Source organism: Prionailurus viverrinus, unplaced genomic scaffold, assembly GCF_022837055.1.
Source record: "Prionailurus viverrinus isolate Anna unplaced genomic scaffold, UM_Priviv_1.0 scaffold_39, whole genome shotgun sequence".
NCBI lineage: Eukaryota > Metazoa > Chordata > Mammalia > Carnivora > Felidae > Prionailurus > Prionailurus viverrinus.
In genome coordinates this window covers 4,341,660-4,358,484 of record NW_025927607.1, presented here as the reverse complement: position 1 = coordinate 4,358,484, position 16,825 = coordinate 4,341,660, and the positions used below count along the sequence as shown (strand labels likewise).

Sequence of the window (16,825 nt, the reverse complement as noted above, 5' to 3'; positions counted from 1 at the left end):
TGAGTCATTCACTCAGCACCAGGGGAGCATCTCACCCTTTGACCTTGGGGCTGGGACACACCAGGGACAAGGGTGAAAAAGGGTCTCCTAGAATAAAAACGAAGGTGACAGGAGCTGGAAGGACACAGGCAGGAGGCAGAAGGGACAAGGTGCTGGCCTGGCCTTGCCCTGGACCACGCTGGCCCCCTGCAGTCTGCGGGGTGCGAGAAACGCCCCGTGGGCCTCTGGGCTGCTCCCTGCCTGCCTCTGCTCAGTGCCCGCCCCTGGGGTCCTGACCCTGCTGCAGACAGCCCTCCCCTGAGCTCACCGTGGTCCTTTCACCTAGCTCTGGCCACCTCCCCCTGCGGGGGCAGGGGTCATCCCCACCTTGCCTACACTGGTGGGACTGCACTGCATTTCATAATAGGCTGAGCCTCCCCCACTGGAGACAGCAGTGGGGGCCCAGCTCCACACATGGGGTGGGGACACAGGGTCCCCAGGGTCGCTGCTTGCCCTGTTCCCTGGACACGGGCTCCGGATGGAGTCTGGAGCCCCAGGTCGCCCCAGCTCGTTGCCTGAGGCAGCCTCAGTGTACCTGTGGGCGGCTACCCACGGGGGGTCTCTCCTGTCCCTCGTCCCTCGGGGATGCCTTTCTCCTGGCTCAGCTGGAGACTCTCTGTGGTGTCCTTTCCAGCGAGGGTCTGCCTCAGGCACAGTGCTGGCCTTTCCCAGTTTGGTTTCTCCTTTGGACGCACGTCTCTAATGAGCCAGCCCCAAGAGGCCTCACGCACATTTCCTGCAGTTCCGTTTTGCCAAGTGCATCTCAAGTGCACAGACAGGCAAGCCTGGATGTACATGGGGCTGGGCGGGGCACAGGGCTGGGTCCTGCCCGCCTCTGCTGCTGGCTCACCTGCGGCCCCAGGCCCTCCTCTCTGGCCCCTTTCTGGCCAGGCCCACTGCTGGCGAGTAGGGACTGGCTCTTGGAAGCCCCCACCCCCCAGCTGGCTTTGGTTCACTGGGCCTTTCCTTGCCATTAAGACAGTGCCCCCTCCCAGCAGGAGACCTGGACATTCCCTAGAGGGTAGAGAGAGCTGTGTCCCTGGGACCAGGAAGGAAGGGGGTGCATCTGAGGGTCTGCCTGAGCCTGCTGGGCAATGCAGGTGGCCAGGCTGGGTACCCAGTGTCTGGCTTGGGCACACAGGGCTCACCTCGGCTTGCTTTTGTTGGCTCTGGGCCTCCTGCCGCACCTGTCCCAGCTCCTGCATGGCTCTGAAGAGTTCTTCCCTCAGCAGCCTCCTCTCTTCTTCTTTCAGTGACAGGGCCTGGCAGGATTTGGTGGGGGGGGGGGCATGCTTGTGAGGGTCAGGGGGCCTCCACAAGGGGAGGCTGCAGCAGAATGCTGGGTGCTAAAGCCTCTGCCAGGACGTATTGTGTTCTTGATTCCACATCCCTGCTCAGGGAGGGGCATCGCTCCAGAGGCAGCCCTTGTTCCAAGTCGGGTCAGTGGGGCCTTTTTACTCTGTCTGCATTGGTCCAGCTTCCATGGCCGTGCTCAGTTCTCTACACACTGGCTGGATGATCAGGTGGATGGATGGTCAGACACAGAGATGGATGGTGGATATGGATGGACAGCTGAGTGTGTGGATGGAGGGAAGGATGTTTAAGTGAATGGATGGACAGATGGTCAAGTGAGTGGTTGCATAGATGGATGGTCATATGAATGCATGAATGGTTGAGTGCATGGATCATTGATGGATGCTTAAGGAAATTGATGGATAGATGTATGGTTAGGTGTGTGAATGGGAAATCGGGTATGTGGATAGACGGCCATGTATGTGGGAGGAGAGCTAAGTGTATACATAGAAGGATGGATATTCAAATACATGGATTGATGATGACAAATGGAGGGACAGTCAAGTGCATGGAGGGATGGATGGATGGATGGATGGGTGGATGGGTGGATGGGTTGGTGGATGGATTGGTGGATGGATGGATTGGTGGATGGATTGGTGGATGGATGGATTGGTGGATAGATGGATGGATGGATGGATGGATGGATGGATGGAGGGATGGATGGATGGATGGATTGGTGGATGGATGGATTGGTGGATGGATGGATGGATGGATGGATGGATTGGTGGATGGATTGGTGGATGGATGGATTGGTGGATGGATTGGTGGATGGATTGGTGGATGGATGGATGGATGGATGGATGGATGGATGGATTGGTGGATGGATGGATGGACAGGTGGATGGATGGATGGATGGATTGGTGGATGGATGGATGGATGGATGGATGGATCGGTGGATGGATGGATTGGTGGATGGATTAGTGGATGGATGGATTGGTGGATGGATTGGTGGATGGATGGATGGATGGATGGATGGATGGATGGGTGGATGGATGGATGGATTTGTGAATGGATGGATGGATTGGTGGATGGATGGATTGGTGGATGGATTAGTGGATGGATGGATTGGTGGATGGATGGATGGATGGATGGATGGATGGATGGATTGGTGGATGGATGGATGGATGGATGGATGGATGGATTGATGGATGGATTAGTGGATGGATGGATTGGTGGATGGATTGGTGGATGGATGGATTGGTGGATGGATGGATGGATGGATGGATGGGTGGATGGATGGATGGATTGGTGAATGGATGGATGGATTGGTGGATGGATGGATTGGTGGATGGATTAGTGGATGGATGGATTGGTGGATGGATTGGTGGATGGATGGATTGGTGAATGGGTGGGCTGGTGGATGAATGGATGGATAAATGGATTGGTGGGTGGATGGATGGATGAATGGATAAGTAGGTGGGTGGATGTCTGTCGACTGGGACTGCTGTGAAGACTGAAGCTTCAATAGCAGTGATCTGGAAAGGTCAGCCCTCTTTGTGGGTCAGAGAAAGCATGGTGAGGTGGAATGTGAGGGTCCCCCACTGCCTGACAGTCCCCCATCACCTCTTGCATCTCATTTTCCAATTGGAGGAGACTCTCATCCCGCTCATGCTTTAGGCTCTGAATTTCCTCCTTCAGAGCCTCCCTCTTGGCCGCATTCTTTGCTACCAGCTTCTTCTCCTGTTCCAACCGGTGAGCTGCCACTTCCTTCTCCTCTGTCAGAGACAGACTCAGGGACTCCTGGGCCAATGCAAAGGAACAGGCTATGAAGACTGCGTAAGTCAGGACACGTGAGGCCAGCAGGTACCTGTAGTCCTGAGTGAGACCCGGTTCATGGGACGTCAGGACAGGACAGGACCCCAGGAATGGCCACTCCAGTCAGCTAAACACCCTTTGTCTCACACAATGACTTTAAAGCAAGAGCTGGGTCTCACCACCTGCCATCCCTATGTAGTGGCCCATATACCTCTCCCAGCCCCCACATTCAGAAGATGTGTAACATGTTAAACAAGACCTCGCAGGGGCCTGTGGCCAGTGGGACAGCGTAGCGGGAGGAGGGAGCTCCCTCCGGCTACCGGCCCTCAGACTGCAGCCAGGCCAGCCAACCCGAGGTCTGGCCCCTTCTGTGGGGGAGAAGACCCCCCCCACCCTGCACAATGCTCCAGGCCCTGGACCACCCACGTGAACTATTCGAGTCCTCCGGGTGCGGCCCCGGTATGGCTGGGGCACCTCTCGCCTGGCTGGTCTCCTAAGCTCCCTCCCCCATGTGTCTGCGGGCTTTTGGGACATGGCAGTCTCCTGGGAAGTGACCACGCAGCAGCGGCCCAACAGAAGCAGACCTTCTCCCTCTGGAGCCGAGCCAGGTCCTCGTGGTGGGCCAGCGCCTGGCTCTCCAGGGCCAGCTGCAAGTCCCGCTCCTGCTGTGCCACCTGCCGCTGAAGCCTCCCCACGTCCCACTGCAGCTTTGTCTCCTGGACCTCCCAGGCACTTCTCAGCTGCTGCATTTCCACTGTGAAGTGACAGAGGCATCAGGGACCGGCCACAGGGCCCCCACAGCATGGAACCCCTGTGGCCCTCACAGACTCCCTGTGGAGTGATGGCCCCATGGGGTGACAGCCACCTGCTTTGAGGAGGCTGCCAGAGCCAGTGGGACAATGCACTCCATGCCCCACTGCAGTGTATGTCCTAATTGTCACCTTGTATTGGCTCTGGCCAGGCCCACACAAGGCAGGGGCACTGGGCAGGGAGCACGGGGCCTGGGAAGGGAGCACGGGAGCTGGGTAGGGAGCCACCATGCTGACCCTGTGGCCGCAGCCCAGTTCTGCGCCTGGGCCCGGCACTGAGAGCAGGATGTGCAGGTGGCCGGCCCTCCTAGACAACAGTGGCATGACCCGATCAGCCACGTGAGCTCCAGGCCTGTGTTCATGCCCCTTCAGGGGGCTGGGGAGTGTGAGCAGCACATCTGGGGACTGAGCTCCACTGAGGGGAGAGAGGAGCAGAGAGAGCCTGCCCGAGGAGCACCTTGCAGGGCCTGCCGAGCGAGCCGCATGCTCCGGGCCTGTCCCTCCAGCTGCTCCCGCTGTGCCTGGAGCTGCATCACCAGCTGCTGGGTCTCAAAGAGGCTTCTCTCCAGAGAGTCCCTCTCAGCCCTGCAGAGTCATCAGACAGTGGAGCAGGTCACCCAGGCGGTCCTGCTGATGAGGGACGGTGCAGAGGCCTTTAGCTAGATAACGGAACAGTGCCCACCGAGGCTGGGCTCATCAATCAGAAGATAAACAGAATGAACATCTCATTCCTTTTTTTTTTTAACTCTTTTTTTTTTTTAGGTAGGCTCCACGCTGAATGTGGGCTTAACCTCACGACCCTTGGATCAAGAGTCGTGGGATCTACCAAGAGCCAGCCAGGCATGGCCCATCATCCCTTTGAAATCTCTAAAACCAAATTAGGCCCTGCACAAAATAATCTTTCAGGTGGATTAAAAAGCTAAATAAAAAACAAAACAAAACAAAGCACAACAACAAATAAACAACTCAGAACTATAAAAACTGTAGAAAAAATAGAGAAAGGTATTTTATAAAGTTTGTAAGCAAAACACAAAACCGAGAAGACAAAAATAAAGAGGCCAGCAGATCTGAGTACACGTAAAGGGGTTGGGGGCTTATGCAGAAAGATTTCACAAACCAACTTAAAAGACAAGGGACAAAGAGTTAATATCCATCATATGCAAAGAGCTCCTACGAATCAATGACAGAAGGTCAGCTGATCCTACAGAAAAATGAGATAAATGACTGTTATTCACAAGAAAACGCAAAGGGGGAATGAACATATAAAGTTTGCTCACCCTACTGGTACTCAAGGAGATTCAAATGACAACCGTGTGGTGTCATTGACCACGCACCAGATTGACACAACTTTAAATAATGTTTATATTCAATGTTGGCAAGGGTGCGAGGACCATTTTCTTTGTGGAGGGGAGGCTAGGGAACTTCAAGATTTAAAGCGTGCCTATCTTTGAGCCAGCGATTCCACTCCCAAGTGTCGGTTCTTTAGAAATACACATGAACCAACTACACACGTACAAGGATGCTCACTGCAGTCTTATATCACGCACTAACTGGACGTGGCTTCCATGCTGATAAGTGGCAGAATGTTCTAGAAATAACGGTGCATCTAGTGAGTTGTTATCGAGGACGAGGAAACTCTCTTCTCTGATCTCTGAGAAGCAACGTGTCAGAGCGGAAGGGCACGCCCAGCGTCCACCGCGTACAAAAGCTGCCGCGGTGTCTCTGTGCACGCAGACACAAATGTCCGGAAAATACCTGCAACTCAGAGCAGCGTTCATTCCCGGGGAGGGGGGTGAAGTGGCTTGAAGGAGTTGTCAGAAGACAACCAATCAGCCCACCGGTCGTCGACCAGCCAGCGAGCACGTTGTAACCGATACTGTGCTTGGCCCCACGCGAGGTGTTTTACGGTGAAAACACCTGCCAACCAAACAGCACACGTGCACACACCACAGACACACAAAAATACTCACGTGAGCACACAAACGGCAGACACACATCCCCACACAAATCGATGGGTCGGGGAGGGCCGTGGGCCCCGGGGGACCCTGCTCACTGCTGCCACCTTGGTGGGGGGGCTGGGCGTGTCGACACCGTCCAGGGCTCGCTCTTGCCTGCAGAGCCCAGAAACTTCACTCCTCCGATGTCCCCAGTGCCCCCTTCCAGTCCCCATCCTAGTAAGCACCCCACGTTCCCTGCTCCCCGCTTCTGTGTGAACAGACGGCAGCGGGGGCTGCCTCGGATGCCCTCCCCGACACCTCGAACCCACCTCCTCCCAGACAGCAGCCTGGTCCCCTCTGGGAGAGGCAGTCTCTGCCGCTCAGACACCAGAATGTTCTTTCGCCCCAGAGCCTGGGAATCTGAGGGTGTGTCTGATCTCTCCTTCCTTGGGAGCCCGAGAGCACCTCAGCCTCCTGGAGCAGAGGCCCGGCGTGACCAGCGAGGGCGCAGGCAGGATGCAGACACCCTCCATCCACCTCTCCGGGTGCCGAGCGAGCCAGCAACCCCTCAACTGGGCATGCGTCCCCAGCGCTGCAGCCTGGTCAGGGCCTGGGTGTGGGGGCTGGAGGGGCTTGAAACCCGGGGTCCTCTGTCATCAGCCCGCCACGGAGAGGCAAAGAGCTGCCGCAGGACTTCTCGCACCTGGTGGTTATCAACGTTACCCGGGAGCTCATTAAAACCGCAGTGGCCAGACCCTCCGGCCCACGGAGCCAGCCAGACACCTACCGTGGGAGCTAGGCGGCACCCTGTCCCAGCATATGTGATTTCAGGACAAGCCCCCAGCAGCCTCGTCACCGGAAGCTCAGACCGGTCACTGTAAAGTGCTGTTTAATGAGCAGGTGACTGTCTGGGGCCACAGGGCTGCCCAGTGATCGGGGCAGAGCCTACGGGGAGGACCCTGGGTTGCCACGGCCTCTGCCCAGCCTCTGCCCGTGATCTGGGCAGCAAATACTGACAGGTGACAGGGGCCCTCCAACCCCTGCTTGTCTGAGCACCCGTGGGGCCTGGAAGGGGGCGACAGGCAGGGACCCTCTGCTCCTGCTGACCCGGAGCAGGCCTTTGTTAGGTTTTCTGTTCCTGTTTCTGTGCGAACTTTCATTTGCAAAAGAGGTTTGTCTGTGAGGATGTTCAAGGACCTGGGACTCAAGGGTTCTGGTGACCCCCAGGTTCTGGAGTTCCAGGAGGAAACCTTTTCTACAAAAATACTTAGATGTTCCCAAGAGAGCCCACAAGTTTGGTGACAGAAAGCAACCAGCTTTTGGATTGGTGCAGAGGCCATGGGACCAGCTCAGCTTACCAGGTGACAGCCTGAAGGGCACCCCCATTCTCACCTACAAGTGCCTATTTCACGTCTTCTGGAAGTGGCCCCTGCTGATTTTTGAAGCTCGCTCTGGCCCTGCCCTCAGCCTCATGGTTCCCTGGGGTTGACACTGTGCCTGGCTTCAGGGATGGGCGTGTGACCCCAGCCTGCCAGTTTGAGCCTTACGACTCCCAGGACCGGTTCAGGGATATCAAATGGCTCAATATGGCCAATGGCAGCAGCTTTTGGGTTTTTGGGGTGAGGAGGACACTGTGTCTGCTGGAGGAGGGAGCCTGGGGTGGCCACTGACCATTTGCCATCTCGCACCCTGACTCTGCCTGAGAACAAAGTCTCCTGAGTTAAGTAGCACTGAGCAGGGAGAGGCAGGATTCTGACAGCACTGTGGGAGCACCTGGATCCAGCCTTGCCTGAAGCCATGTGTATCCTGAACTTAGATTCCTTGAGCAGGGCATCCCATGCCTTCCTTCTGCCGGTCTGGACTGGGTTTCTGGCACTTGCTATCTGGCCAGTGTGGCCACCTCTCTCAGGAAGGCCATCCCAGGACTCTCACTGGATTCAATTCTTCTAGATGCTCCTCTCAGCCAGGCTCTGTGTCTGCCCTTCATTCACAGCCTCTCTCCCATGTAGACATAACATTGCCCTGCCCTACAGTCGCGAGTGAGAGCACTGCGGGCTCTTCGAGGGCAAGGCCGTGTGGACAGAACCTGCTGGTAGGGCCCCAGGTACCTGAGCTCGGCCGCCTCCTCAGCCGTGAGCCGGACCTGCCTCTCCAGGGCCTCCTGCTTGGCCAGCAGCTGGGCCCGCTCCTCAGACAGAGCCTCCTTCTCCTGCAGGGTCCTCTGCAGCGTGTCCCGCTGGGCCTCCCGGTCCTGCAGGCTCTGGGCGAGCTGCTCCTCCAGAGCCTGCTTCTTGCATGTGACCTAGAGGAGGGGGAAGGGACAGTCCAGCAGGGAGTGGGAGGGTGAGGGGGGCCCTCTCAGGGAAAAGAAGCGATTTTGTGCAGAATGGCAAGGAGGGAAGGGTGGGGAAGAAGGTGGGCATAAGACAGATTGGACCTCAGAAGTACGTGTGTGTTCACAGCAGAGGGGCCCCGGTGCCTGTAGCCACGATGGAGGCGTCCCTGAACCGAGCACTCCCAAGGAGGAGCCAGCTGCCAATCTAAATGGCAACCCGGGTCAGCCCACAAGGGTCCAGGGGGCAGGAAACATCACACATTGATGGCCATAGAAAGTGGCGGGGGACCTGGTTGCTGCAGACCGACACTTCCATCAAGAGCATCACAGGAACCTGGATGGAACATAACACAGGAATCTGCACAGAGCTTCTGAGAGCTGCCGAGGCAGCTGGGACCTCAGAGGAAGGGACACAGAGGAACGAGGTATCTCTTCTCTGCTCAGAATTTGCTGATTTAAAAGTTTTGGCTGAGAAGTTGAGAAGCCAAGGAGAGCTTCTGACAGCACTCTGGCCTTAGGGGAACAAAAAACTCAAGCTCAGAGCCATCCTAGCAGAGGGGCCCTACCAAACACTGCAGCTCTGAGTTGTATTTGCTGCAGGACTTCACCCTGGTAGTGGTGGTGAATCGGAAGTAGACCATCTCTCATAAAATCTGAAGCTCGGTTTGAATCCCTTCAACCAGGGACTATGGTGATCATCTACCTTCACTTCTTGCCAGGACCAGAGCAAGAAGGACAGTGTCATCAAGATCCCCAAGTTATTTCTACAGTTTTTTTTAACCTAAGATATTTAGCATTTAATCAACATTACCAGGCATATCAGGAGATAGGATGATATGGCAGTAAAAAAAAGTAATAATATAAACACGGATGCCTCCCTGACCCCTTGGGTACCCAGATATTGGAGTTGTCAGACACGGAGTTTAAAATAGCTGTGACTAAGTGTTCAAGATGATGGATGGCAAGATGCAGAACTTCACAACAGAACTAGAAACTAAATATAAACGATATAATTTAAAAATACAATAAGCAAAATTAATAAATGTATGAGTTCAATGCCAGCTTAGATGGAAAAGAGAACTAATAATCTGGAAGATAGACAAAAGAATGTGTTCAGACTGAATCATGAAGAGAAAAAAGGAGGAAGAACACAGAAGAGAGTGTAATAGACTTATAAGACAAGGTAAAAAGGTCCAACATATGTACAATTAGAGTCACAGAAGGAAAGGAGAGAGAATATTTGAACAGACACTGCACAAGAATTTCCTAAATCTAATAAAATACATCAAGCCACAGATTTAAAATGAGCCACAATCCTCCAATAGGATAAGTACAAAGAAAACAGCACATAGAGTATACTAAAGTTTCTGAATACCAAAGATGAAGAAATATATCTTTTACAATCAGGGGAAAACACACATTGCCTTAAAATGAGCAACAGTAAGACTGACATTTGACTTCTAAACAGCAACAATGAAAGTCAGAAGATGGTGGATTAATTCATCAAAATGCTGAAGGAAATAATGGCCATCCTAGTATTCCATGGCCGGTAAAAATATTCTTCAAACATAAAGACCAGAACTTCCTGCTTCTGTAATGATGAGGGAGGTTGTTAAAGACCCACCCTCCCACCTGGAACAGATAGAAAATCTATACGATGTATGTCTAATATAACTGAGGGCATAAGAGATGCCAAGTAGCCAAGAACCAAGAAGACATGTATCCAGCTGAGCCCAGCGCTTCATCACATAGCTTCCTTGAGATATTCTCCAGATCCCAAGTCGTGCAAGGCCCAGAGCCTTAGCAGCCATGCATAAAGCCTTGGCTAAAAGTCTGGGAACTTGGCTTATGGTTTCAATGGGCTTATAAGATCAGGGAGACCTAACGTGTCATTCAAAGCTACCAAAGCAGCTGGGGTTTGAAAGGAGAAAACAGAAAACATCAGAAAGGAGGGGAGACTCAGATTCTATATTGGTTTTTTTTATTGCCTTTTTTTTTTTAAATAACTCCCAAGAAGTACAGGGTCAAGGGACCATGAATGTGAATGAGAAATGGCAGGTGAGAGTCTGAGAAGTCAGGTAGAACTTCGGGCAGTCTTACAGAACTGAGAAACAAAATCTGCAGTTAGGGCTCACCAAAAGATGGAGGCCCTGGTCAACACCCCACACTTCCAGCTAGGAGACAGGAGAGCTATGTTATACTCTGGGGTGCATGGGAAATAGATTGCTCCTCACAAAAGACTGAACCCCAGTTACAAACCAGCTTGATCCAGGACTAGATAAAACTGATCTGCCCCTGCTTTGATTTCCCAAGATCAAAACAAATTCCCTCTGGAAAAAGTTGGTATCATTCAGAGCCTCAAGTTATCCCTACAAAAACATAAAGTCTTATTCAATATATTCTATTATGGATCTCAGCAGGCAAGACAAATGACTGAAAGCCAAGAGATGAAAGATAATAGAAAGAGAGCCATTAGGGGATCTAGATGATGGAGTTATCAGAAAAAGACTTGAAAAAGATTACACTTAATATACCTATGCAGATAAAGAATTTTGCCAGATAACTGGAGTGCGTGTGTGTGTGTGTGTGTGTGTGTGTGTATGTTTGTGTGTGTGTGTGTGTGTGACTGTTTAAAGCAAAAAATTTAATAATATATGGTAGGGTTTACAATAGCACATGTAGAAACAAAATACATAGCGTGAAGAGCACAAAGGATGAGAGGGGTAAATGTAATACATTGCTGGGAGGGTCTTAAATTGTTTTTGAAGTAGTAAAATGTTATTTAAATATGAACAATGCATATCATAATTTTAGAGTGATTACTAAAATAATAAGGAAAAGAACTATAGCTTAGAAACATCAACAGACAACACAAAATGCAATTCTACATAAATACGTAACTAACTCAAAAAAGGCCAGAAGGGAGGAAAGTAAAATGTTTTTTTTTTAATGAGACAAATAGAAAACAAATACCAAGAAAACAAATACAAAGATGTTTCAACCCAACATATCAATGGTTACACTAAATGTAAATGGTACAATCACTCCAACTAATTGGTAGAGACTGTCAGAGTAACAATAAAAGCAAGACCCAATAATATGCTTTTTATAAGAAAGACAATTTAAATACACAGAAACTGACAAATTGAAAGTAAACGTATGGAAACATATACAATGAAAATGCTTAGCACGACAAAACTGGTATGGCTAAATCAGTATCACAAAAAGTAGGTATCTAGAAAAAGAGATAAGAGGGAATGTTTTATAACAATGAAAAGTTAACGCATCATGAAGACATGAACTACTTAATGTGTATACACCTAATAATAGGAATTCAAAACATGAGGCAAAAATGGACAGGACTAAAGCCTGAAATAGACAATCCTACAATCATAGATGGAGATTTTAATGCCCTTCCAGCACTAATGATTAAAACAAGGGGACAAAAACAACCAGCCAAGTAAAACATATAAGACAAACAAACAAACCCCAAAACAGTGAGGACATGGAAGTTTTAAAGAATACTTGACCTAACTGATATTCACAGACTCTCCATCCACCAGTGGCATGGTGCACACCCTTCTCACATGAGCATGGGATGCTCAACAAGATACGATGGGCCATAAAACGTGCCTCAGTACCTTTAGATCTATTCAAATAACATGGAGTATGTTTTCTGACCACAACGGAATTATATTAGAAATGGGTAACAAGTAGGTATTTCCAAACACAGGAAAATCCCCGTGTTTGGGAGTTAGGCAATGTACATCAATAAGCCACAGGCCAAAAGAGAAGTCACACGGGGAATGAGAAGATAGCTTGAACCGCACGGTAGTGAAGGTACGGAGAGCAAAGGAATGCTACATTTGTCTCAGAACTTGAATTCCTTATCAAAACTTTTCTCACAAGGGAAATGTCAGACTGAAATGACTTCACTAGCAAATTCTACTAACATTTAGGGAAGAAACAACACCAATGTCAAAACACGTTCAAGAGGTAAATAAATTTCCCAACTTCTTTTATGAGTCCCTGGTTCCAAAACTGAGAAAAACACTATGAGAAAAGAAAATCACAGACGAATAGTCCTCGTGAATATCAATGCAAAAATCCTTCACAAAATGTTATTAAACTGAATCCAAAAATATATAAAAAGGCTATTAACTTATGGCCAAGTAGCCTTTATCTCAGGTATGCAAGGTTGTTGTGACATTAAAAACATGAGCCCCTATAATCCACCACATTAACAGAATGACGAGAACAATGATATTATCACTTTATAAAATAAAAGCAGTTAAAGGAATTCAAGATTCAGGGCACCTTGGTGGCTCAGTCAGTTGGGCCTCCAACTTCAGCTCGGGTCATGATCTCATGGTTCGTGGGCTTGAGCCCCACGTCGGGCTCTGTGCTGACCGCTCAGAGTCTGGAGTCTGCTTTGGATTCTCTGTCTGTCTCTCTCTTTCTCAAAAATGAATAAGTATTTTAAAAAAATGTTAAAAAAATTCAAAACTCATCTAAGATTAAAAAAACAATCCTGTCATCACACTAGAAATGAAAGGGAACATCCTTAGTGTAATAAGGGGGCTCCGTGAAAAGCCTACAGAGAACATCATCCATGATGGTGAAAGACTGAATTCCTTCACCATGACTGGGATCGGTGAAAACATGGCCTCTCTCACCATTTCTTTTCAACTTTGTGCTGTGGCTCTTTAGTCAGTGCATCAAGAGAAAAAGAAATAAAAGTCACCAAGATCAGAAAGAAAGTAAAACTATTCTTTTTTTGGCTATCCACAAATGCCATGATTATGAGCATGTAACAGCCTGGCACTCGTGAGTGACTTTGTCAAGGTCGCATGACTTAAAGTTCCTAGATGAGACTGTATCCCATACACTAGTAATGAACACCAGAAAAATAAAATTAAAACAACAAGGCAATTCACAATATCAAGCTCAAGAATTAATGTAATCAAATGTGTGCAAGACCCCCTACACTGAGCACAAAACACAGCTGAGAGAACTAAGTAAAGAAAGAGAGATATTCCACATTTTCGTGGATGGACACCTCAATGTCGTGAAGGTGTCCAGTCTTCTAAAACTGACCTATGGAGTCAACACAATCCCAATCAAGGACCTAGGAGGGTTTTGCGGGGGACAAAAATTCACAAGCTGATTCTGAAATGTATGGATATGTAAAAAAATTAGAGCAGTGAAAACCATTTGAAAAGGAAGAATAAGATTGGAGGAGTCACACTGCTTAATTTCCAGACTTACTGAAAAGCTACAGTAACCAAGACAGGGTGGTTTTGGGGAAAGAAGGAACAGATTGATTTGTACCGATCGACAATCTGATCTGTGCACATACACACATATATATGATCGGTTTACTTTCAACAAGTCAGGTAATTACTCAGGTAATTGAAGGGAGAAAGGACAGTCTGTAAAAACTGGTGCTGGAACAATTGGATATTCATCTGAAAAATAACAGACTTCAATGCCTACTTCACACGACATACCTGCGGTCCTCACACTTTTGTATGCATCAGAATCACCTGGAGGGTTTCTGAAAATCCAGATTTCTGCCACCCATCCTGGCGTTTCTGATTCGGTTGGGGTTTTAAAAAAATTTTTTTGGGGCGCCTGGGTGGCGCAGTCGGTTGCGCGTCCGACTTCAGCCAGGTCACGATCTCGCGGTCCGGGAGTTCGAGCCCCGCGTCGGGCTCTGGGCTGATGGCTCAGAGCCTGGAGCCTGCTTCCGATTCTGTGTCTCCCTCTCTCTCTGCCCCTCCCCCGTTCATGCTCTGTCTCTCTCTGTCCCAAAAATAAATAAACGTTGAAAAAAAAATTAAAAAAAAATTTTTTTTAATGTTTATTTATTTTTGAGAGAGAGAGACAGAGCTTGAGGAGGGAAGAGGCAGAGAGAAAAGGAAACACAGAATCTGAAGCAGGCCGATGTGGGGCCTGAACTCACAAACTGTGAGATCGTGACCTGAGCTGAAGTTGGACGCTTAACTGACTGATTCAGTAGGTTCTGAGTGGGGAATTTTACGAATCTGCATTTCTATCTAGTTCCCGGGTGATGCTGATGCCGCTGGTCTAGGGAACACACTTTCAGAGCCACTGCCATACGGAAAAATCAACATGAAGTGATCACAGACCTACATGTAAGAACCAGGTGAAAACACCGGAGGGTCTTTTCTTCTCCTTGTCCTACACAGAAATGTGTCAGCAGCACCTAGAAAATACTAGGCATACATTTTTTTAAAACTTGGCAAGTTGGATTTCGCCAAAGTTAAAATTTTCTGTCCATCAAAAACAGCACTAAGAAAATGCATAGGCAAGTCACGAACTCGAGTAAACTCTTCTAAGTACATCCATCTGACAGAGTACTCGTGTTCAGGATATGTGAAGACTTCCTATATGTCCGGAGCCAAAACACACACACACACACACACACACACACACACACACACACTAAAAAATGGGCAAAAGACTCGAACAGACACTTGACAAAATAAGGTATACAAATTTCCAATAAGCATATGAAAATGTGCTCAACATCATTTGTTATCCAGGAAATGAGAATTAAAACCACAACGGTACCTAGCTTCACACACACAGAATAGCTAAAAAGCAAAAACTGATGATGCCAAACGTTGACAAGTCTGAGGAGCACCTGGAACCCCCTCGTCCCCCCCCCACACTGTGCTGCTGGCAGTAGAATAAAGTAATACAATCGCTTTGGAAGTTGTTCAGCTGTTTCTTATTAAGTTCAATGCACACCTAGCACCAGACAATTTCACTCCCAAGTGTGTACATAACTTGTGCACCAATGTTCACAGCAGTCTTGTCCATTACAGCCCCAAACTGGAAACAACCCAAATGTCCAGCAGCAAGTAAATGGGTGAGTGAATGTGGTTTATTTGTACAAAGGAATATTACGGTGCTGTTAGCCGCCCCCACCCCCCCAGCTTGATACACCTAACAATGCCAGAACTTGCAAAGACATCCCCTTGAGAGAGAAGGTGGACACAAAACCTGCGGTTCTGCCACAGGTGAAGCCAGTGTGGGAGGCTGCGGGGGGCGGGGGCACGTCAGAGCAGAGGCTGCCTGGGACGGTGCTGACCCCAGGGCCAGGGGAGACCGTCCACGTCTCCTGGGGGCTTGCCACACGATGCACACAACCGTCACAACTCGCTGAACCGTGCACTGGCTCCCTGAGTGTAAATCACACTTCAGTGAAAGAAGGGGGAACCGGCGACCGACCGGAAGAGATGGGACAGAACCTGAGACACTGAGGGAGGCCGAGCCGAGTCCCAGGGGAGGCAGGGGACATGCGGTCTGAATGCCGCCGGGGCACAAGGCTGCCAGCACAGGGCTCCACGCGGGGCAACACGCTGGGACTAGAAGAAAGCAACCCCGCTCAGTGGCGCTCCCCGGAGCCCGTGCTGGGCCAGAGCCTGGCGTCCACAGAAGGTCCGAGAATGCCGCGTCGGTGAACGAGCCCACGGCAAGTGGGGACGTGGTCCGGGAGGAGAGAAACGATACAAAGAGGGAAGCCGTGAAGCCCTTGACCCCCAAGCGTGTGGAAACCAGGGGCCAGGGCAGGCCCTATGTAAGCGTCCTCTGCAGCTCCCCTCCCCCCCATCCCCCGTCTCTACCCTCTACCAACCCCCCCCCCCCCTTCCGCCACCGCTGCCACCACCTCCGGGGAGCCCTCTTCCACGCCGGCTTTGAGTCTGGCCAAGTCTGTTAGCTTTGCAGCCGGAAGTCCCAGGTGCCCCGTGACCCTCCACACCCCAGAGGGGCAGGGGCAGCCCCGCGGACGCCTCACCTGGCCCACCTGCTCCTGCAGCCGGGCCCTCTGGCGCTCTAAGGCGGCCTCCCGCCCCTGCAGCCGCTCCTCCAGGCGCCCGCAGGCCTGCTGCACCGGCCCCAGCTGCTGCTCCGCCCGCGCCAGCCGCTCCAGGGCACCCGCCCGCTCCTGCTCCAGAGCCTTCTGCCGCTCCCGCAGCTGCTCCCGCTCCTGCTCCAGCTGCCGCGGGTGGGGACAGGGAGGGGTCCGCGTCCAGGCCCGTGCGCCACGCGCCACGCACACCCTCCGTCCCGCGGGCCTGGCAGGCACCCCTGTGCCCCTGGTCCTCTCCCCCACACCCGCTCTCCGCGCAGGAATGGAGGAGTGGAGACGCGGGGTCGCCAGGGGGACCTGGGCTCAGCCACACGGCCAGCCCGGGCCCCTCGCCTCACCTGCAGGACCTGGTGGCCCAGGGCGCCTTTGTCCCGAGCCAGCCCCTCCGTCAGGGCGGCCATCTTGGCCAGGGAGTCCCTTTGCTCCACACCCTCCGACTTCAGCCGGGTCACCAGCAGCTCCAGGTCAGTGTTGCTGGACTCGGCCTGGGGTTGGGGGGGGGGGGGGGGCGGGGGGGGGGGGAGGGCGGCTGTCACCCCGACGACGTCAGAGCTGTCGGTGCTGGGGAGGGAGCGAGCCCCGCGTTGTGGAGGGAGGCATGCGAGCCGAAGCTCTGGGTGGGGCAGGGTGGGGGGGCCTCTGACACACACGATGGGCCCCTGGGTAGTCAGGCTGCATCCAGGAGAGGTGGCAG

At 51.4% G+C, this 16,825-nt stretch overlaps 1 protein-coding gene across 1 annotated transcript in view; it reads right to left on the bottom strand.

The window, feature by feature from the left end:
* Positions 1 to 16,825, bottom strand: part of CROCC2 (ciliary rootlet coiled-coil, rootletin family member 2) — a 62,915-nt gene that overhangs the window by 26,039 nt on the left and 20,051 nt on the right. Inside the window, 7 exon segments of the mRNA XM_047846377.1 lie at positions 1,188 to 1,301; positions 2,956 to 3,132; positions 3,732 to 3,901; positions 4,414 to 4,541; positions 8,002 to 8,195; positions 16,057 to 16,257; positions 16,470 to 16,616. Of these exon segments, the coding sequence (XP_047702333.1) occupies positions 1,188 to 1,301; positions 2,956 to 3,132; positions 3,732 to 3,901; positions 4,414 to 4,541; positions 8,002 to 8,195; positions 16,057 to 16,257; positions 16,470 to 16,616 (1,131 nt within the window).